This window comes from Vipera berus, assembly GCF_964194415.1.
Source record: "Vipera berus genome assembly, chromosome: W".
Lineage (NCBI taxonomy): Eukaryota > Metazoa > Chordata > Lepidosauria > Squamata > Viperidae > Vipera > Vipera berus.
Genome location: NC_138210.1, coordinates 58,276,969 through 58,299,010, shown reverse-complemented (window position 1 = coordinate 58,299,010; position 22,042 = coordinate 58,276,969). Strand labels below are relative to the sequence as shown.

The following is a 22,042-nucleotide window of genomic DNA, read 5'->3' as shown; positions in this document are numbered from 1 at the left end:
CCCCTAGAGTTGGAGACGACTAGCACGCATGTGCAGGGGAACCTTTACCTAACAAAAATTAAGAAGCGATCACACAGCTCAAGCCAGGTTCAATTTGGCCTAACTGGGACGGCTTTAAAGCCCTCATCAGCCTATCTGTAATTGCAAAGCCTCTGCCACTAGGTGGTGCCATATTTAATATACTGAATAATACCAACGTCTTCCAGATGGGGTGGGTAATGCAGAGCAGCAAAGCAACCTCATTGCTCTGGAGGAGACAGAAGGCTAGAAGATGGTAACTAATTATATAAAATTCCAGACAGCCTGATGAGCAAGAAGTCAGTGTTCTTAAGAACATGGCACACACCTCAGAAGTGGAAATACTTGCCATGAACCTTAGAGTGATCCCAGTGGTGGGATTCAAATATGTGAACAGCCGGTTCTCTGTGAATGCCACTTCTGGAAGTCTATTCTGGGCCTGGGCAACAAAAAATCAGCTACCGGTTCTGCCGAACTGGTGCGAACCGGATGAATCCCACCGCTGGGTGACCCTGTATACTTCTGGGGCTGGTATGTATAATACACACATACCCAAAGGTTTGCATGAACAGAAGCCAACAAGCAACCTAGCCAGCCCCTTCTATTGACAGCATGCATTCCATTCTTCTTTGACTGCGTCATGGAAGTTCATGCCACGTTGAGAAATTTTGGCTTCGGCTTGGTGTGCTCTTCTTAGTCCCTCTGGCTCAACAGACAGATATGAAACTGGCAGAGCGACACTTAGTAAAGCTGAAGTCAGCTAAGGCAGAGGCTGAACAGAAGCCGAAAAGGGAGTTTTCCAAGCCATTCTTCCCATTCCCATAAGGGCAGCAGAAAAAGATGTGCCAAATAAGCATATATCTACCATATTGCTAGCTTTGCATTCTGCGTGCATAACCATGCCCTGGTTTCTTTGCACAGAGTTCTGATTTATCTTGCTTTTGTTATTTTTCCCATTCATTAGAGTCAAAGTCTTGTCCTAAATAAGGGGTTGTCTGCTAGGATCCCGGATGTGTTCATTCACCCAATTTGGAATACAAAGAGACTGACATAAAGTACATAATATGTATATAAAGTATATATACGGTATGTATATAAAGTACAAAGAGAGCCAGTTTGGTCCAGTGGTTAAAGCACAAGGCTAGAAAGTGGGAAATCGTGACTTTCCCTTTAGCCATGAAAGCCAGTTGGGTAACTTTGGGCGCGTCACTCTCTCTCACCCCAACCCACCTCACAAGGTTGTTGTTGGGGGGGGAAAGGAGGAAGGTGTGTTGAATATGTTTGCCGCCCTGAGCTATATGTAAAAATAAAGGCAGAATAGAAATAAAAGAAAAGAAAAATCAGAATAAAAGGAAGCGATAACGTCTAGTACAATCTTTCTGAATCTAGGCAACTTGAAGTTGTGTAGAATTCAGCTCCCAGAACTGGGGCTGGGGAGTTCTGGGTGTTGAAGTCCACACATTTTCAAGTTGCCAAGGACGAGAAACTAACTGTTGTGGTGGTCCATTGCAAGACTGTGATGCCCCAGTTTCATTCTTCCACAAGTTGACCAGACGGTCTCGGAATTATGAGAGTTGCTGTGCTAGCACATCTGGAGAGAGGCCACATTAGGAAAAGCTGAGCTGCACATCAACCTGTTTCTTCTCCATAATACTATATTAACCTGTTTACAATGACTACATCCTTTTTTTTTTGTTTATCCTGCATCTCATTTTACAGAGCGCTAGATATTTAAATACACAATTACGTATTTCCTTTTAAATATTCCTTTACAGGCAGTCCTTGACTTATGACCGTAAGGAAGCTACCCATCACAGTCATAAGTCGTGACGGTCATAAAAAGGATCTGTCACAAAACTGACCCGATTTTATGACCTTATTTTTTTTTTTTTGCTGTAGTCATTGAGCAAGCACCGGGGTTCATTTAGTGAACCAATAGTTCAGCATAGGTACAGTTTGGCCAAAAATCAAAGGTAAATGCTGGGGTTTGGCAAAACTATTGTAAATCACAGTTGTACAATCACGGGACGCTGCAAACACCATAAATGCAGCCTGGTTGCTGAGCACACAAAGTTGGGTCACATGACCATGGGGAGGGCAATTGTCAGAACTTTGAATCTGGGTCATAAGTAGCCCTCCCCTCTGGTATCTATTGTAACTTCAAACAGTTGCTAAGCAACCGGTCGTAAGTTGAGGACTACCTAAGTGAACTCATTTCGAAAAATGCACATTCCAAATGTGTGGCGATGAGGGAATGGCTTCAATTCATAATCGGCAGAAGGAGGAATAGTTTGTACAGAAATGTGAAAAGATTCCATTCCTCAAATGTTCCTCTTATCCATTTGAAAAATATGTTTTAGATACTTTTGGAATATGCTTTAGTGCACCCCAGTGTGTTCCTGTTTCTTTAAGCCAGGAACTATTTATGGGAAAGAGAAATTCTGCAAAGAATAAATGGGGGGGGGGGGGGCTGCTAGATCTGCTTTCCATCCATCTCCATTCCAAATTATTACCCTTGAAAATATCCAAATGGATATACCCAGAACGGTTGCTGGAATTAGGTATGCCTAGTTTAATGAAGGACTGCGGATGACGTGATAGCAGTGTTCCAATGTCTCAGGGCTTGCCACAAAGAAGAAGGAGTCAAGCTATTCTCCAAAAGCGCCTGAAAGCAGGACAAGAAGCAATGGATGGAAACTAGTCAAGGAGAGAAGCAACCTAGAACTAAGGAGAAACTTCCTGGCAGTTAGAACAATTAATCAGTGGAACGACTTGCCTCCCGAAGTTGTGAATGCTCCAACACTGGAAGTTTTTAAAAAGAGATTAGACAGCCATTTGTCTGAAATGATATAGGGTTTCCTGCCTGAGCTGGGGGTGTTGCACTAGAAGACCCCCAAGGTCCCTTCCAGCTCTGATAATTCTGTTATTCAAACTTCATCACTGTGGGGAAAAATGCTGAAAGACTGCTCTGCTTAGAACAGTATTTCTCAGTCTCAGCAACCTGAAAATTATAGACTTCAACTCCCAGAATTCTCCAGCCAGTGCTGTTGTCTGGGGAATTCTGGACATTGAAGTCCACAAATCCTCAAGTTGCTGAGATTGAACAACACTGATTTAGAAGATGGATAGGATGTATTAATCAGTATTCAGTAAAGGGGGGGGGTTTAATATGTATACATGTGTTGCGGGGGGGTTTTCTATTCTTTTTTACGTGCTTTTTAAATAACTTTATTGTATTTTTTTGTCAGTTTTTAGATTTTTTTTAAAAAATTGTATTTTATCTTGCTTTTGAATAAAAATAAAATTATGACAGGAAGAAGATGGATAGGCAACATTTTTAGCTCTGGATGACCCTTAAAATTTCTTTCTGTTCCTGAAGGATAGGGGAGGTATATATAACCACACCTATATACTATTACCAAAGATGGAATTGAAATCCCTTTTCCAAGTCTGGAAGGCTTTAAAAATGCAAAAAAAGTGGATTAAACCTTCGTATTATGCATATTTTGGGAGCAAAATCAGGCAGGGGGAACTTTTAAGCTCTGTGATTTGGGGATTCTCCTAAAAACAATGAGGATGCATACCAACCAGTGGTACATACAGTTGGCTCACCCTAGATTCAGAAGAAATAGATAGGAAAAAGAATTAAGTACATTTCATCTTGCAAATGTATTCTCTAACTTCGAATTGCACTCTTTGAAATATTATAAATTTAATGGCACCCTGGTTTTCTTGGCAGGCATAACCAGAACGACTCCAAGGCCTCCTTGGTCCAGTGCAAAACTACAGTGTCAAAGAATCTGTTTTGCCTAAAGCCAGTCAAGCTATAACACAAGGGTCTTCAAACTTGGCCCTTTTATGACTTGTGGACTTCAACTCCCAGAATTCCACAGACACCCTATTGCAGGGGTCTTCAAACTTGGCCCTTTTATGACTTGTGGACTTCAACTCCCAGAATTCCTCAGCCAGCGTGCCTGGCTGAGGAATTCTGGGAGTTGAAGTCCACAAGTCATAAAAGGGCCAAGTCTGAAGATCCCTGCTATAACATATAACAGCTTCATAGGATAATATGCCCCCTCCCCTGCAGTTTGATCCTTTACCTCCTACCCCAATGGCAGAGTCATTGCCACTGTAGGTCCAGGTTGAGTTCAACCAATCAGAAGAGGTAGGGGCCAGACGGGATCCATCACCTGGAAGGGTCCGCAAGTTGACCGAGGAAGCTTTCAGGCCTGGAAGGAAATCAGAATCATGAAGGATTTTACAGTGGATTTTCAGCTTAACTTCTCATCAAAATCTCAGGCTTTCCTGATATGTTAAACAGTAACACCAACCTCACCAGTTTTCCTACATTGATTTGACATGAACATAGTACAGTGATTCTGAATGTAATCCTGGCCTAGTGAGAACATTAATTTATTATTGAAGTTTAGCCTTTCTGTGTGCGTGTGTGTGCGTAGCCATGATGAGAGCTGTAGTAAGGGCAAGTTGCACAGATACAATAAATGCAACAAATGCATCTCATTAGCATCTCCTTTGAACCCTTAGAGTCTTCCCCATACAGAGATTTCAATTAGTGGAAGTTGTGGAGCATTGCTTTAGAGAAAGGTTAGATAAAATACAAGAATTTAAATCAGCCAAACAAGCAAAAACTTCACTGCAAAAGGAGCCAGGTCAAGGTGTCTTTAAAATTTGGAGAAGCTCAACAGCAAAATGTCCATCTGACCTTCTTTTCTTCTCAATGCAAAATATATCAATTTAGCTTCTCCTCCCCTTTGAAACTAGTGACTCTATAAATGTGAATATGTACAGTTACATCTTAACATTACCAGAACAAAAAGTACTGATCCAATCAATCATTTCAAAGACTGAACCGTACCTTGTGAAAGCCTGAGACAATTGTGGCCCCCAGGCTTGCAAAATCAGCTCTGGCCATCTCTGTTAAAAAGAACCCTGGGGTCACAGACAGATTACCGATCTGGGACTACAGAAAGATTCGAAGAGATGTCGAGAGAGATTGACCTACAATTAACCCTTGGGGGATATTACAAAAAAAATTAATTAAATGTAAAAAAGAAATGTAATTAAAAAAATTTGGAACCTTACAAAAAAGATGTCGAGACTTTGAAAAAAGTGCAGAGAACAGCATCCAGGATGATTAAAGGCCTGGAGACTAAAACACATGAAGAACAGTTGCAGGAACTGGGTAGGGGCTAGTTTAAAGAAAAGAAGGACTAGGGGTGACATGATAGCAGTATTCCAGTATTTGAGGGGCTGCCACAAAGAAGAGGGGGTCAACTTATTTTCTAAAGCACCAGAAAGCAAGACAAGAAACAATGGATGGAAACTAATCAAGGGGAGAAGCAACCTGGAATTAAGGAGAAACGTCCTAACAGTGAGAACAATTAACCAGAGGAACAGCTTGCCTTCAAAAGTTGTGGGTGCTTCATCACTGGAGGCTTTTAAGAAGAGATTGGACAGGCACCTGTCTAAAATGGTATAGGGCAGACATGTCAAACACAAGGCCCGGGGGCCGGATCCGGCCCGCAAAGTGGTTTCATGTGGCCCGCGAAGCCATCCTGGAAACAGTGAGGGAACGGCCCCCACTGCCTTGGCCCTGGCCCAGAGACCCTCCTTCTGCCAGAGACCCTCAGATCTGTCCCACTCCTGCCCAGGCCCCCATAGGCACCCTTGATGCGAACGATGTAGAGCTGGCCACGCCCACCCAGCAGGCCATACGCACTCTAGCCACGCCCACCCAGTAGGCCACGCCCACCGTGGCCATACCCACCCGGCCCCCTGAGGGCAACCGCAGTGCTGATGCGGCCCTCAATGAAATTGAGTTTGACACCCCTGGTATAGGGTCTCCTTCTTGAGCAGTGGGTTGGATAGAAGACCTCCAAAGTCCCTTCCAGCTCTATTATTGATTGATTGATTGATTGACTGACTGATTGATTGATTGATATGGGAAGAAGCCTTTTTTCATATTCAAGGAGTATGGCCAGATAGCAATGTTTGGGTAATAAATTTATGGAGTTTCTCCAGGAATCCTGAAAGATGTTCCAAGACGGAACCATCTGTACTCCTAACACATGTGGATCTAGGATCTACTAATTAGAGCTCAGGGTGCAAGGGTAAGATGTCACCAGTACAAGTGTTTATCCACCGCCTTGCAGGTCAAAGGCATCTGTGGTTACATTGCCCCAAAAGTTGACTTCATTCATCTTGCTAAGATGGTCTCCCCTGTCCCCCTCTGTAAGCAGGGCCGCTTGGGAGAAAGAAGGGGAGGGGGAAAGAGAAAGCACTCCTATGGAACATCGTCATATAACTTTCCTATAACATTTTAGTCAGGTGACAGCATCATCCGGGAAGCCAAAGTTCAGTGCTTACCTCGATACAAGACGGCAAAGCCTTGGGCTTGCAGGAACTGGTCTGACTGGAAGAAGAGGGAAAGACAGTCCGTGGGGAACAGCAGAGGTGCGCCTGGCCTTCGGCGCCCATCAAACTGGGCCAGTAAGAGATTGCTGTGTCCATCCCGGACCTCCAGGCGGTCGTTTGGATCACGCACGTCAAAGATCCGGAAGCTGAGCTCTATAGAATCACAACCTGCAGGGTAAAGGATCCAGCTGCAGTTGCTGTTGGCCTCATAGTCATCTGGGAATTGCGGAGAGTAGATCACTCCAGACAGATCACTGAAGTTCCCCTGACAGGCCCCCATGGAGACTGGAATGGGAAGGGAAAAATCAGAACAGAATTGCAATCGATATTAAAGGAAAAGCCTCTGATGAACCGAGGTTATGAAATTTAGATATTTTTAAATTTAAAAAATGATCAAATGCTGAAATACAAAGAAGCACAACGTCAACATAATGGCTATTCAATTACAAAAACTCCGTTTTGTTGTTTAATGATGAAAATAAACTAAATGTAACTGCACAGAAAATAAAAAGAGTTAATTTAAATAGATCCAAAATGCATGTAATATCCATTTCATATTGGTATGAGATTATTTCAGTCCTCAAGTTTTATCATTAAATCTAGACCATATAGAGACATATTGTTTCAGTTTCTTATTTTTGGAATAAAAAGATTTCAAAAATAGATAACAGATATTCCTTAATATCAGGAAGATACGCTTTATTCAAATTATATAAGATCATCCCCTTTACCAAGATTTAGGGTATATAGCCAAACCTCTTCGTAAAAGACCAAATTCCCTGTTTTAGGAATATAATATCTCATTTGCATTCTATTTCTTTCCAGAATGATGTTAAAAAAATATTTATAATGCCAGTACAAAAAAATCTAATGTCCAATCTTTTTTAAACTTTACCTGAGAAGTCCAGTAGATATAAAATATAATGCATTCTACTGAATTTCATAAGTTCTTCAAAATAATAAGTATGTTTACAGGGTTTTTTTAAAAAAGGTGCACCCTTTGATTTTTCCAAAATTGGATATTTCAATTCTTCATTCCACAGTACAGATATGTAATTAAAGTTAGTCTTCCTTTTATTTTTTTTTAAATCCCATATAAAATTGAATTGTTTGGATCACTTTAAGTGCTGCATCTCTTAAGCATCTCAAGACTCCAGATACTTCTAAGCCTGCTAAAAATGTCTGGCTTGTGCTATTTTGTCAGTACATGTTTCAAAGATACATACTTGCCAAACAGATGTTATGGGTAAATCATATTCAGAACACAATCTCTCAGAATATTTAAAACAACTACTAAAATTCAACTGACTTAAGGAGTTTATCCTTTGTTTGTCCCAGACATTCAAAAAGAAGATCGTCTTCTTCTTCATTTTCAAACTTGGATAATTCAACATTAGTTTCTTAAGTGAGTCTGCATCGAACCATAAACACTTTCTGACCTTCCAAATACGTTTAGAGAGAAATCCACATAATGATTTGACATAATTTGTCATTTCAGACAATATCTCTTAATGTCTAATTAGATTAGAAGCAGGAAGACCCAAAGTTGATTCTACCATCTTCCATAAAAACTCACAGGTGACTCTCTTTCTCACAATCTTTGGTTAATTCTTGGCAAATAGATGGGGAAGAAATGGAGGTAGTGACAGATTTTATTTGCCTGGGCTCCAAGATCACTGCAGATGGGAACTGTAGCCAAGAAATTAAAAGACGCTTGCTGCTTGGGAGGAAAGCCATGGTAAATCTAGACAGCACACTAAAAAGCAGAGATATCACCCTGTCAACAAAAGTGCGTATAGTCAAGGCTATGGTCTTCCCAGTTGCAATGTATGGCAGTGAAAGTTGGACCATAAAAAAGGCTGAGCGCCAAAGAATTGAGGCCTTTGAACTGTGGTGCTGGAGAAGACTCCTGCAAGTCCATTGGACTGCAAGGCAATCAAACCGGTCAGTCCTAGAGGAGATCAACCCTGACTGCTCTTTAGAAGGCCAGATCCTGAAGCTAAAACTCAAATACTTTGGCCACCTAATGAGAAGGAAGGACTCACTGGAGAAGAGCCTAATGCTGGGAAAGATTGAGGGCAATAGAAGAAGGGGACGACAGAGAATGAGATGGCTGGATGGAGTCACTGAAGCAGTAGGCGTGAGCTTAAATGGACTCCAGAAGATGGTAGAGGACAGGAAGGCCTGGAGGAACATTGTCCATAGGGTCGCAATGGGTCGGACACGACTTCGCAGCTAACAACAACAACAAATGGAGGTTCAATGGAATCTTTTTCTGGACCTTGAGCTTCTGGAGAAAAAGTGAACTAGCCTCTTGGCCCTTTCTGCTTGGTCTACTGGAGAGCACAGAACTTTACTCAGCAAATTTTTCTTTTTTGATTGAAGAAATAGTCTCTTTTTTTAGTAAATAGAGGTTTGTTTGTAGACAGTTAATCCTCACTTACCAACAGTAATTGGAATTGGAAACTATTGCTAAGTGACACAGTTGTATAGTGCAACATCATATGACCACACTGACTTATGACAACATCTCTGGCAGTCCAAGTTGCTGTTATTAGATGAGTCGGGCAGTCCCAGTTGCTGCTGTTTGATGAATCTTGCAAAGGTTACAATGCCCTATGGTCACATAATCAGCACTTGAGACCTCCTGCTGGCTTCCCCATTGACTTTGCTCGTCGGAGGTTGACAGTGAAGGTCACAAATAGCAATCATGTGACTGAAGTGCTGTGACATTGTAATTGCGAGCTGGTCCTCCTCATTCAGCACCATCATAATTCTGAATGGTTGAACAAATGGTTTAAAACAAGAACTACTTATTATCGTATCTTGACTTCTTGTCAGTAAACTTTTATTGTTTTATCTCTTGTGAAATTGGTCTATTGAGGGTGAAGGTTCGTTCTCTGAGCTTGTGGGTGGGTTTCTGAACATTTCATTACCAGGCTAGGTAACAACTTCAGCAGGGCTTCAGGTGTGGGTGTGTCAAATGAGGGTCTGGGATGGGTCTTGTGATGGGTCAGGTGTAAGTCATCAGTGTGGCAGCCTCTGAGATATTGGAACACTGCTATCATGTCTCCCCTCGCCCTTCGGTTCATTAAACTACACATACCCAATTCCAGCAACTGTTCCCTATATGTTTTAGCCTCCAGTCCCCTAATCATCTTTATTGCTCTTCTCTGTACTCTTTCTAGAGTCTCTACATCTTTTTTACATCGTGGTCACCAAAACTGGATGCAGTATTCCAGCTGTGGCCTTACCAAGGCATTGTAAAGTGGTATTAGTACTTCACATGATCTTGATTCTATCCCTCTGTTAATGCAGCCTAGCACTGTGTTGGCTTTTTTGGCAGCTGCAGCACACTGCTGGCTCATATTTAAGTGATTGTCCACTAGGACTCCTAGATCCCTCTCACAGTAACTACTATTGAGCAAGGTACCACCTATACTATGCCTGTGCATTTGGTTTTTCCTGCCTAAATGTAGAACCTTACTTTTTTCACCATTGAATTTCTGTTTGTTAGATAGATTCGTTAGATTTGACACCCAAGCTACAGATATTTGCCACTATTGAAATTTGGTCTATTTTTCAAAAGGAGGAAATAAAGGCTGCTACAAGGCCAATCTCATCCTTTCAAGGTAGATCAGACTAGGAAACCCACATCACGTAGGCTAAGACACACCTTTATTGTAAGGTTACAGTAACAGAAACTTGCAACTCTGAATACATCTCCTCCCTCCTTTTATCTTCTTGAGAATTAGGGAGAGGTTTGTCTGAGAAATTTATTCACACTACATTCGTGCTCTGGACTGAGGCTTCTTTTATCTGACTGTGGCCTTGGTAGCAGCTCTTCCTCCTATCCCTCAAGGTCACTCTCTCTTCCCCTTATGGCCAGCAAGTTGCATTATGGAATTTATTTTTTTTCCCCTGATTGCCATTGCAGCAAGATAAAATAGGTGATGAGAATCCCCTTTCAGACACATAATAGGACTGTGAAGTTATCCATTAGGTATTGCTTGGAAAGCAGTTAGAATTGCCCAGCCACTATAAGTAGCAAGAGGCGAGGACAGGATATGTGTATCCCAGGAGAGAAGACTTGAGATCTCCAGCCTTCCATATTACTGCTAAAAGGTAAAGGTAAAGGTTCCCCCCGCACATGCGTGCTAGTCGTTTCTGACTCTAGGGGCCGGTGCTCATCTCCGTTTCAAAGCCGAAGAGCCAGCGCTTGTCCGAGGACGTCTCCGTGGTCATGTGGCCGACATGACTAGATGGCAAAGGCGCACGGAACGCTGTTAACCTTCCCACCGTAGTGGTCCCTATTTTTCTACTTGCATTTTTTACGTGCTTTCAAACTGCTAGGTTGGCAGAAGCTGGGACGAGTAACAGGCGCTCACTCTGTTACATTGCCCTCGGGATTTGACTCGCCAAACTGCCGATCTTCTGATTGACAAGCTCAGCGTCCTAACCCACTGAGCCACCGCGTCCCTTACTGTGAAGTTATCCATTAGGTATTGCTTGGAAAGCAGTGAGAATTGCCCAGCCACTATAAGTAGCAAGAGGCGAGGACAGGATATGCGTATCCCAGGAGAGAAGACACGAGATCTCCAGCCTTCCATATTACACTGCTACACCTCTCTTGATAGCCAGTTGAGTTCTCATAAAAATGGAGAAAGGGGTTCCCCCCATTTTTAAATTTACCCCACTTCCCACTAGTGTATAACCAATATTCTTACCCTGACATATCCTTATTATTATTATTTATTAGATTTCTACCCAATTTCACTCACACACAATTCCAGGAAAAGGTGTTCACAACAAACGCTATGTGCACATCCACGTATGCTACAAATTCAGTGTAGACCTTTAAACCTGGATTGCTGCATAGCCTTAATGATTATAGAGGGCTGGTGAAAGCTGAATGCCTAAGCAACTTGCCTGAGGCTGAGCAGTAAGTGCTTGGCTGAACTTAGATCTGAATCGAGCTTGTCAACAACTACAGTACTACATCCCACATCATAACGCTAAAGGCAATTAATAGGGAGTATTAAGCATTGCATCCAACTACCATGGAGTTGTTATAACCTGGCCAGAGTTAAGACCCACCTACATGAACAGTTGGATCTTTTCCTACACAAACAATATTCTTACATCTTGCAGCTGGCTCAGATTTAACAATTATGCTTCATAAGCTCATCCATTTCTGTGTGCAACCTCTGAGATAAGAGGGAGGTGGAACCCAGAACTGCAGCTGTTTTGAGGAATCATATGCATAAAATAGTACTCTGCATAGTTAAGCAGCTCACTTTGATGGGAAGTACAAGTGCTTGATTAAACTATCTCAATTATAGAGAACTTCCGCAGAGCACCAATTCTACTTCCCAATCCTACCCTCCCACCCCCATTAAATTTGGAAAGACACCCGAGATTGCTGGCCTTCCCTGGAAAACTGAGGACAGGCAAGAATATCATAAGCCAATCCCTCAAGTTAACCAAAAAGTGAGCACAAAAATACCATTTATTCTTGACCTGTGCCCTGAGCTACAGCAGTTCCGGGAGCCACAAACTCCCCTTTGCCTCTGACCCAAACTGAAAGTGGGGGGGGACCCAAATTTCTAAACCCACCTCCATGTTTTCCATACAGTGTGTGCTTTTGTTGTTGGGCATTGTGTAAAAACATCCCTAAACTACCGGTATTAGGGGAAGCTCCTTTTATATGTGTAATGTATTGGGCTTGTTTTACTTGAACTGTACCACGTGTCTTTTAAGGCTGTTTGAGATTGCTTAATCAGGCTGTTGGGTAACGGTCGCTGGCTCCTCAGACAAGCAGTCTCCAGGACCACCATTGGTTGGCTCTAGGGTGGCAATAGGCTCCTTCAAACCTATTGGCCGCCGCCTAGTGGCCAGCAGTATAAATAGCTGCGTAGAAGCCTTGGTTAACAGTTCAGTTCCTGCATTCAATAAAGCATGTTCCTGCCTGAACTCTCTCGCCTTGTCTCCTGCTTGCTGCAAAGAACCCAGTACACAACAATATGCATTTTTTCCCCTGCATATATGAATTCTCAAAGTCAGCATAATATTGTTGGGTGATGCCTGCCCTTATGTGGAAACTTCTTAAAGAAGGTGGAGAAATGTTGCGAGGCAGTTTTGAGCTATGGTGAAACTTGCTAGGAGAATTAAGATTGGGTTCGCTGATAAGGTTGTGAAATCCATTAGATGGAGGTTTCTCAACCAGGAGGACACATAGCGATGGTGGCATGCAGAAGTAGTCAACATGGGATGCAATCCTCCTCCCCAAGTTGAGAAACAGTCTGACAAGAAAAAGGGGAGGATACCGAAAAAAGAGCAACAACATCCAGGCTCTAGTTAAGTGTGATGCTAACAGTCCTGAAAATTCAGGACTAGATCAGCCTCCGAATGGTTTGGGCTAGGGAAAAAGATCAAACACAGGCAGTCCTTCACTTATATTACAGTGGAGCCTTGAATTTCCATCAGAAAAGAGGCAGTCCTACGGGAGAAGGGCAGTATATAAGTTTAATAAATAATAATAATAATAATAATGATACCACCATCCTGCTTCTGTCAATCTGACCCCTCTTGCCGCTCCTTCCAGATGCTGCCTCAAACCAGGTTCTCTGATAGCTGGGATTTAATACACAAAGGATGCTATTATGAGGGTGGCTATCCTAGAGCCAGACTGGTGTGGTGGTCAAGGCATCAGGAGAGAAACTGGGAGACCATGAGTTTTAGTCTCACCTTAAGCACAACTCCAACTAGCTGGTCAGACCAGTCACTTTCAGCCCTAGGAAGAAGGCAATGGCAAATCACTTCTGAAAAACCTTGCCAAGAAAACTGTAGGGACTTGTCCAGGCAGTCGCTGAGAATCAAATGCGGTTGAATGGAAGAAAAAAAAATCCTAGCAAATGCCAGGTGAAGAAGCAACTTTCCATGTGCCGAAAAACAGTCCAGCCAAACCTCCATAGAGCTCCAGCACTGCAAATCAGTTGTGGGAACACATTGCCATGATGCCAATTGCTGGACTGGCATGACTCCTATATGCCTGAAGGGCTCCAGAGTTGGCTGTCAGTGGATTTGGGAGGCGCAAAAGATGTTAATTGGACTCTAGGTTAGGTTAGGAAGACACTCGGGTACTGGGTGTATAGAGCAGTGTTTCTCAACCTTGGCAACTTTTAGATGTGGTGGACTTCAACTCCCAGAATTCCTCAGCCAGCATGCTCGGTCAGAGCCACCTAGAACTTACAAATGTTCATAAGGAGCAGGGATTCCCAGGTGCACAAAAAGCTCCCAGGCAGTTGACTTGTTAAATTCAGGGGCTGGCAGAACAAGATAAAACATGGCTAAATATCCGCAGCCATTGCAAAGAAGGCACAACTATTTTGTCTGACTGTGGAGAAGCTGGACATGGGTATGTTCTCATCCCTCTGATCCCTTTGGGCCTCTTTTTAATCCCCTGTGTAGTCACAGGTACTGTATATCTGTGTGAAAATCAGAACGCTGTCAGAGATTATGAGGTGGTCAGAGATGATGACGTTAAAGAAAATCTACTCTTCTTTAACGATGTCACCTCAGAATTGGCCATCAATTGCTCCTCTGTCTAGTTGCATGGGTGACAACTGTCCAGGAGGAGCTAATTTAATTTAATTTAATTTAATTCTAATCAAATCTGGAACTGTTTAGAGCTAAATGTGAAATAGCTGGATCATTTTAAGCTACCTTTCCTATTAAAAAGAGCCTTGGTGGAGCAGTGGGCTAATGCCTCCTTAAGTAACACCAGCTGCCTGCAATTAGTGCAGGTTCACATCCCACCAGGCTCAAGGTTGACTCAGCCTTCCATCCTTCCGAGGTAGGTAAAATGAGGACCCAGATTGTTGGGGGCAGTAAGCTGACTTTGTAATAATGCCACTTGGGGGGTGTATGAAAGCCCTAATAAGCAGGCATATACATAGAATGAAGGCTACTGCTAAGCTTGTAAGCCGCCCTGAGTCTTCGGAGAAGGGCGGGATATAAATGGAATAAAAATAAATAAAATAAAAATAAAAATATTTATATAGTAAACAACTCCTGAGTCCCCAATGAGCTGCCAAAGGGATTGACCAAATAATATGTAATTCTCCCTCCCCCAATATTTATGCCAATATATGCCAGCTCTTGAGATCGACCTTCAAATATGATACAGGTATTCCTTGAATTACAACCATTCATTTAGCAACCATTCAGTTATAATGGCACTGAAAAAAGTGACTTATGACCAGTCCTTGCATATGTAACATCCAGCATCTCTACAGTCATGTGATCAAAATTCAGGTGCTTGGCAACTGGCGTGTATCCATGATGGTTGCACTAACCTGAGGTCATGTAATTGCCATTTGTGACCTTCCCAACTGAAATGAAAAGCCAATGGGGAGAGCTGGATTAATTTAAAAAACTGTTGTGCTTTGCTTACAACCATGGCAAAAATGGTCGTAAAATCAAGTGCGTCTCACGTAACAACTGCCTTGCTTAGCAATAGAAATTCTGGTCCCAGTGGTGGTTTTAAATCAAAGGCTATTTACACTAGTGTTTTCAGTTGCTTAATTTCATGAACCATGCAAAGAAGGCTCCAATTGTCCTCTTATTATTTTTTTCATCAAAACTGTTCCTCCCACCCTTCTGGCTAGTTGGGGTTTTTGTTTGTTTGTTTGTTTTAATAAAAAATGTGTATATAACACATGATATTTCAAAGCAGTACTACTGATATCTGAGGGAACACCTGCTGCCGGCATCAAGCTCCCTTCGTCCTGTGCGCTCCCACAGGGAGGGTCTTCTCAGGGTACCGCCGGTAAAAGATTGCCGGCAGATAACACCCAGGGGGAGGCCCTTCTCTGTGGGTGCGCCGGCCCTTTGGAATCAGCTGCCCGTAGAGCTTAGGACTGCCCCTGACCTTCGCTCATTCCGCCGGGACCTGAAGACTTGGCTCTTTGAGCTTTCTGGCCTGGACTGAGAGTATTAATTGGGGTTTTAAATTGGATTTTAATTGGGGTTTTATATTTATTCAAGGTTTAAATGTAATTATTTTAACTGTTTTTAATTTTTGTAATGTTGTATTGTTATTTTGATAAAACCTTGTGAACCGCCCTGAGTCCTACGGGAGAAGGGCGGTATATAAGTCTAATAAAGATAAAGATAAAGATTTTACTTTTAGGATATTTTGGGGTAAAGTAGAGTCAATTTCAAATGTCTTAGTCTAGCATAGTAAAACTGACAAAGACATATGAAATTGACTGGACTAGGGTGAGGGTATAAAACTGACAGCAAAATAAGCGAAGGACTCTGTAAGTGATAGATAGTAGCGCTCCTAATCATTAGGCCTCTAGAAGATACAACCAGAAGAACTTTTTTTCCCTTTCCTTTTGAATTAAAATAAAACTATTATTATTATTTTTTATTTTTATTTTAATCCCATTTATATCCTGCCCTTCTCCGAAGACTCAGGGCGGCTTACAATCTAAGCACAAATCAAATGTGCTTAGCAATTACATTTAAAGGAACAAAGAACAATTCAAAAGAGAAAAACAGATTTAAAAGGCCAAACTGGAATTTGCAATTACAGAGCTATTAGTCATAAAAAACACACAAACTTTTCTTTTTCTTTTTTTTTTGCACCTCCCACTTCTCCCACAATTGCTTAGTGTGCATCTCACGCACATATTCTAAACAAAGCTAACACTGCCTTGTTGTGTTTGTCATGTGCCTTCTAAGTTGCAATTGTATTATGGAAAACTGCCAGTGCACTGCCTCACAAGTGAAAGGAGATCCTATATAGATCCCGGCTTCTTTATGGTTGTTAAAAAGTAATTAAAATGGAAATAATACTAAGTTGCAAACAGACTTTGTCAAGAGTCAAAATCAGGAAGGAAAAGTGCCCAGCTGCATCTTAAATAAACAAGAAGGCAAAGCAAAGTTCTTGAAAACTAACACTAGTTAAAATAAATAACTGCATTCCAGATGCTGAGAACATAAAACCAGCAGGATGGGAGCAAATACCATCCTTCTCTCCTTTACCCAAAAATGTGCAAGAGCTGGTTCCTAAAATGGCCTTCCTATTCGTATAATAAGGGTTATGGCACTTGCAAATGAAACTTGCAAATATTTATTACTCTCTATGGCAAAATAGGGGCGCGGTGACTCAGTGGATTAGGATGCTGAGCTTGTCGATCAGAAGGTCGGCAGTTTGGCGGGTCAAATCCCGAGTGCCGCGTAACAGAGTGAGCGCCTGTTACTCGTCCCAGCTTCTGCCAACCTAGCAGTTTGAAAGCACGTAAAAATGCAAGTAGAAAAATAGGGACCACTACGGTGGGAAGGTAACAGCGTTCCATGCGCCTTTGGCGTCTAGTCATGCCGGCCACATGACCACGGAGACGTCCTCGAACAAGCGCTGGCTCTTCGGCTTTGAAACGGAGATGAGCACCGGCCCCTAGAGTCGGAAACGACTAGCACGCATGTGCGGGGGAATTTTAACCTTTACCTTTATGGCAAAATATGAACTCAAGCACATCGCTGCATTGTTAACACTGGAAGTTTTCTAATCCCAGGTATAAAAGCTGTTATGCTGCAGCATCGGTTGCCACAAGAGAAAACACATTTTACCCAGAAGAGTCTGCAGGATGGGAGGCTGTCATCTTAAATGATGAGAGCAAAGTTGCACCTTCTACGAAGCAAGCTCATCTCCTTTTGCATGTGTGCGCAAGGTCACTCAGGGCACAAGAAAGAGTTCATCATGATAGCGTGACAGTGTTTTTGTCATATATTTTTTTTTCACACTGCCTAGCCCTCTTGCCTCAGATGCCTCTGAATCTATGAATGTCTCTTCTCGGGATTCCATCCCACTCAATTTTAATGGAACTTTATCCTCTTCTCTATAGTCACCGATTTATCCCCTCCAAATGTAAGCAGCGTTTTCATGCCAGTGTCCAACTTAAACCTTCTCTTATGCCAATGTGATGGATTCACCAAGGATTTCACCTTCCATCCTGTCAGCTGACTGGCACTTCCTCCAACTGACCAATGAAAGAGACCGAGAAAAGGCAGCAAGCTGGCAATCTTCTACCTTCCTTGTTTCCTTTCTCACATTTTCATTTTCATGAGAAGAATTTTAAAAAACAAAAACAATCCTTTTCCAGCCCTTGCGTGGTGCAAATATAGAATGGTGGCAAGGGAAGAAGAGAGAAATTCCAGCATTTAGGAAGTGAAACAAGGAGAAATGTTTTATCTGGAGCAGGAAATGAGCCAGCAGTTAATTGGATCACTTTTCAAAGCCTCACAGAGAGTTCACAGTATCATGGGGACACAGGGAGGGGCAATGACAATCTCAGACCTTAACCTACTGTCTAGGTCAACATGGCCTCAGAACGTGCATAGAACAGGGTTTCGCAACCTTGGCAGTTTGAAGATTCAGTTCTTCAACTCCCAAATGCTGGCTGGGGAATTCTGGAAGTCTAAATCTGTACATTTTCAAGCTGCTGAGAAATACTGTTATAAACAATATGAAACTTCTGAAAAACCCCTAGTATGCCACTTAGGGCAGAGTTCCCCCAATTTTTCCCACTCTGTGGATTGGTGGAGGGGAGGGGATGGTGCCACACAGGCGGTGGACAAGCACGTACACAACTCCATTTGCACGAGCAGTGGGCAAGCCTGCCCGCTGCTACCAGCAAATGGAGCGCACATGCACACATTCACCCACTGCTCAAACAATGTACGTGCACGCTCACCTGCCACTTCTGTGGCTCAGTTCCAAACGGCTCAAGGCCTGGTAGTGGGCCACAGACCAGGGGTTGTGGACCCCTGACTTAGGGTAACTTGGATTCCAAATCCTTGAATAAAAAGATAACTTGCCTTTGTCTTTCTAAAAGTGCATTGGAAGTTATTTCTAAACCCCATCAACTTCACTGGATGGCCTTCCAATGTGTAATATGCAGAGGGAAGAAGTTTCACCTATAGGCATTTAGCTGTAGCAGGTACATCTTTACCAAAGATATGCATCCAATTCTCACACTTACCATTGTATATGCCAATCCGGCCATCTCCTCCACACAGTTCACTGGACTTGCCAAAGCAGACTTGATCACATTCCACAGCACTCACTTGCTGGCTGTGCCGGATATCCCCTTCATGGCCACAGAAACAGGCATAACCAGCTTCTACTCCAGCAAACTTCCAAAAAGGCAGAAGAAAATAAGTGAAGATTTAAGATGGACCCATCTCTTTAACTGCATTGCTATGGCAAGAAGATGAAACATGAAACAAGGAAACAAGGATAGGACAAGCAATTGTCTTGAAGGAAATTCAAGACTTCCTAGGATATACTCGTAGACTGAAAGCCATGCTTGATTTAATCAGGGTTTACTGAATAAGCCAAATTGGTTGGGTTCACTCAATATGCTAGACCATATTGAAGGTACTTACCTTTAAAGCCGTACATGGCTTAGGCCCGGGATACTTGCAGGACCATCTGCTGCCGGGAACGACTTCCCATCGCCCAGTGCGCTCACACGGAGAAGGCCTCCTCAGGGTACCGTCAGCTAGACAATGTTGGCTGGCGACCCCCAGGGGGAGGGCCTTCTCTGTGGGAGCGCCAGCCCTATGGAACCAGCTCCCCCCTGAGCTTCGGATGGCCCAAGATCTCCAGTCCTTTCGCCGCGGCCACAAAACACTCCTTTTCCACCAGGCTGACCTGGACTGACAGGGATTTTAATTATGTTTTTAATTTTTAACTTTAATTTTTAACTTATTTTAATTTTAATTTTAATTTATTCTACAGGGCCATTAATTTAATTTTTCTTTTAACTTCTGTATTATTGTATGTTATTGTTGTTAGCCGCCCTGAGTCCTTCGAGAGATAGGGCGGCATATAAATCCCAATAATAAATAAATAAATAAATAAATAAATAAATAAATAAATAAATAAATAAATAAATAAATAAATAAATCATGGTTTACAGACCATAAAGATTGTATTTGCATGGTAAACTGTTGAGCTAGTTGTCCACCTTAAAGCCAGAAGAAATGGTTTACTTTCTATGGAGCAATTACTCAGAGTAATACCAGCAGATTTATGTTTCCATAAAATAAAAGGGCTGGAAGATATGGAAGATTATAGGAAAAGAGCCAAAATTACCTACAAGAGCCCCAAATTTTTGCTATTTCCAAATGAGAAAGCTTAAACAGATGACATAATCAAGTAACCAGACTGTATAATGCTTTCCCAGATATTAAAAAAAAATAGACGAATCTTCAAATTCAGTATCTCCAGAACAGAAGCATAACCATGAGGGCAGCCGTCTGAACCAAGTGTGACAAATGGGTAACAACTGTGCATTTGTTGCGCTAATAAAAACTGATAGCCTGGAACGACAAAACAAATGCTGTTTGATGGCTGAGCTCTGTTTCACAGGATGCCAAGAATTGGGCTGATGGGATGAAAATAGAGAAGGGGGATAACATGTGTCTACTCTATTCCCATCAGTTGTCAGAGAACCGATGAAAGGGTGCAAGATCAATCCAAATAAGGGGAAAAAGTAGATCAGTGAAGGCACATGCCCAGAGCGAGTGAAGAAAATCAAGATTCAGGCCTTTCATGTAAGCTAGCTCTGCCTTACTCTGAGGTCATCATTTGATTTGCTGTTTAGATGTTGTAACTTGAATTACAAGTGAAGGGTGGAGAGCTGGTCCCCCGTAAAGTGCTGATGGTGCTGTGATCAGCAAACAAATCAAGTAGGAAAGCTTTTTTATGGCGTGGAGATAGGCACTATTGCCCATCAAATCAAGCAGCAGCTGCTCAAGGCCCAATAGTTAAGATCAGTTCAGAAAAGTTGGCAAACCAACAGTCCCTATATCAATATTAAATAGAGATCTCTTTATTAACAACCATGGATCAGTGGCCAGCAAGACCTCTATAGCTGTCTTAACAGTTTTTCTTGAAATATGAGAGATGAGCTATCTTGGTTACCCATTAATAGGGGGAAAAAAAGAATTGTCATAGCTGTTCTTAATGGGAACTGTAGTTTAATGGGACACTAAGAGATCAAATGAAAAAGAGGTTGAAATTACAAATGGAGCTTCTCTACCATATATTTTTATTCAGGGAATGACAGCTTTTTGGTTCCCAGACAGAGAAATAGTCACTAAACTTGGTTGGGTTCCAAATTTCTTTATTCCTCAACAATAATAAATCAATACATAAATTCATCAGTTCTGTATTCAGAACCCCCTAATGGTCTCCAATGCCATACTGGCTAAATTTGTTAGCTGTGCCAGAGCACTGCTTTGTATCTCTTTGAACCAGCCTACATCCTTATACAGGGGTCTTCAAACTTGGCCCTTTTATGACTTGTGGACTTCAACTCCCAGAATTACTCAGCCAGCATTCTGGGAATTGAAGTCCACAAGTCATAAAAGGGCCAGGTTTGAAGACTCCTGTCCTTATATATACCAATCTTAAAGGTCTTTAAATCAGCCTTCTCAAGCTTTGCAGACCAAGTCAGGTTAGGAAAGACAAATCTAAAAGCATACTGTATTGGAAACAGTGTCAGGATTCTATGTTTAAATTAAAAACAAGCCCAGAGCTGCATCACACAACTCCAGTGTGGCAGATTAGAAAGAATGAAATCCTTTTCACTGGCGCTTTTTTCCTAGGCTGGAGAAGAGAATAAGTGGGAACTGGGTGGAATCACTCCCTGGCTTTTATTTATTATTTTATATTATTCTAAAAATAATATAGTTTAGTTTTTCTCAACTAATGTCATCTAATTGTATCTGGACTATTTAAGAATTCAGTTCCTGGATTCTTAATCCACCCCAGATTTTCTAGCCAGTCTGTTATCCGGGAATTCTGGGAGATGTAGTTCTAACACACCTAGACAAACCCCGGTTGGGAGGGCCGTTTGAAGCAACCTCTTCAATGGACTGTGAAGGCCTCCTGAGCTGCTGTACCTTATAGCCTCGCTTGCGGCAGAAACTGAGGCAAACTTGCACTGTGAGCTTGGTGGAGGTGCCACTGCTCCCACTTAGTGTTGGGGGAGTACCAGAGTCCAAGAAGCAGCCAACATAGCCAGGCACTGAAAAAAAACAATGGAGGATGAGGGTAGAAATTTTGAATGTTTATACAGGAAGGTATCACAATGCTACACAACTGTAGGACTTTACAAGTAGTCTTCATTTACCAACCACAATTGGGACTTGCAACTCAGCACCACAGTCACTAAGCCAAAAAAAGCCATGTGACTGCGCTGGACCTTTGATGTCAATTCTGCTTCCGTCATTACACAAATCACCATGGTCAGTAAGTGAAACATCACATGACTGCGACTTGGGGTTTCACTTTCGCATTCTCCATCAATTGTGCTTGTTTGAAGCTGATTGTGAAGCTCACAAATGGCAATCACTTAACCATGGGACACTGTACGGCTGAAAACGTAAACTTTGGTTGCAAAGCTGTTTTTCTTTTTCAAGCAGTCACTAAACAAGGCAGTCAATAAGTGATGACTACTTGTGATACAAATTGACCGTATGCAGCCAGATGTGGGGAATTCTGGGAGTT

At 42.2% G+C, this 22,042-nt stretch overlaps 1 protein-coding gene across 1 annotated transcript in view; it reads right to left on the bottom strand.

Annotated features, from left to right (window-relative positions):
* LOC308676232 (kremen protein 2-like) overlaps positions 1 to 22,042 on the bottom strand; it is a gene marked incomplete at its 3' end in the record, with an annotated part of 48,194 nt that overhangs the window by 5,744 nt on the left and 20,408 nt on the right. Inside the window, exons 3-6 of the mRNA XM_081342040.1 lie at positions 21,436 to 21,560; positions 18,504 to 18,657; positions 6,406 to 6,738; positions 4,119 to 4,247 (exon numbers count right to left, since the gene is read on the bottom strand). Coding sequence (XP_081198166.1) covers positions 4,119 to 4,247; positions 6,406 to 6,738; positions 18,504 to 18,657; positions 21,436 to 21,560 — 741 coding nt within the window. The remainder of the gene's footprint in view (positions 1 to 4,118; positions 4,248 to 6,405; positions 6,739 to 18,503; positions 18,658 to 21,435; positions 21,561 to 22,042) is intronic.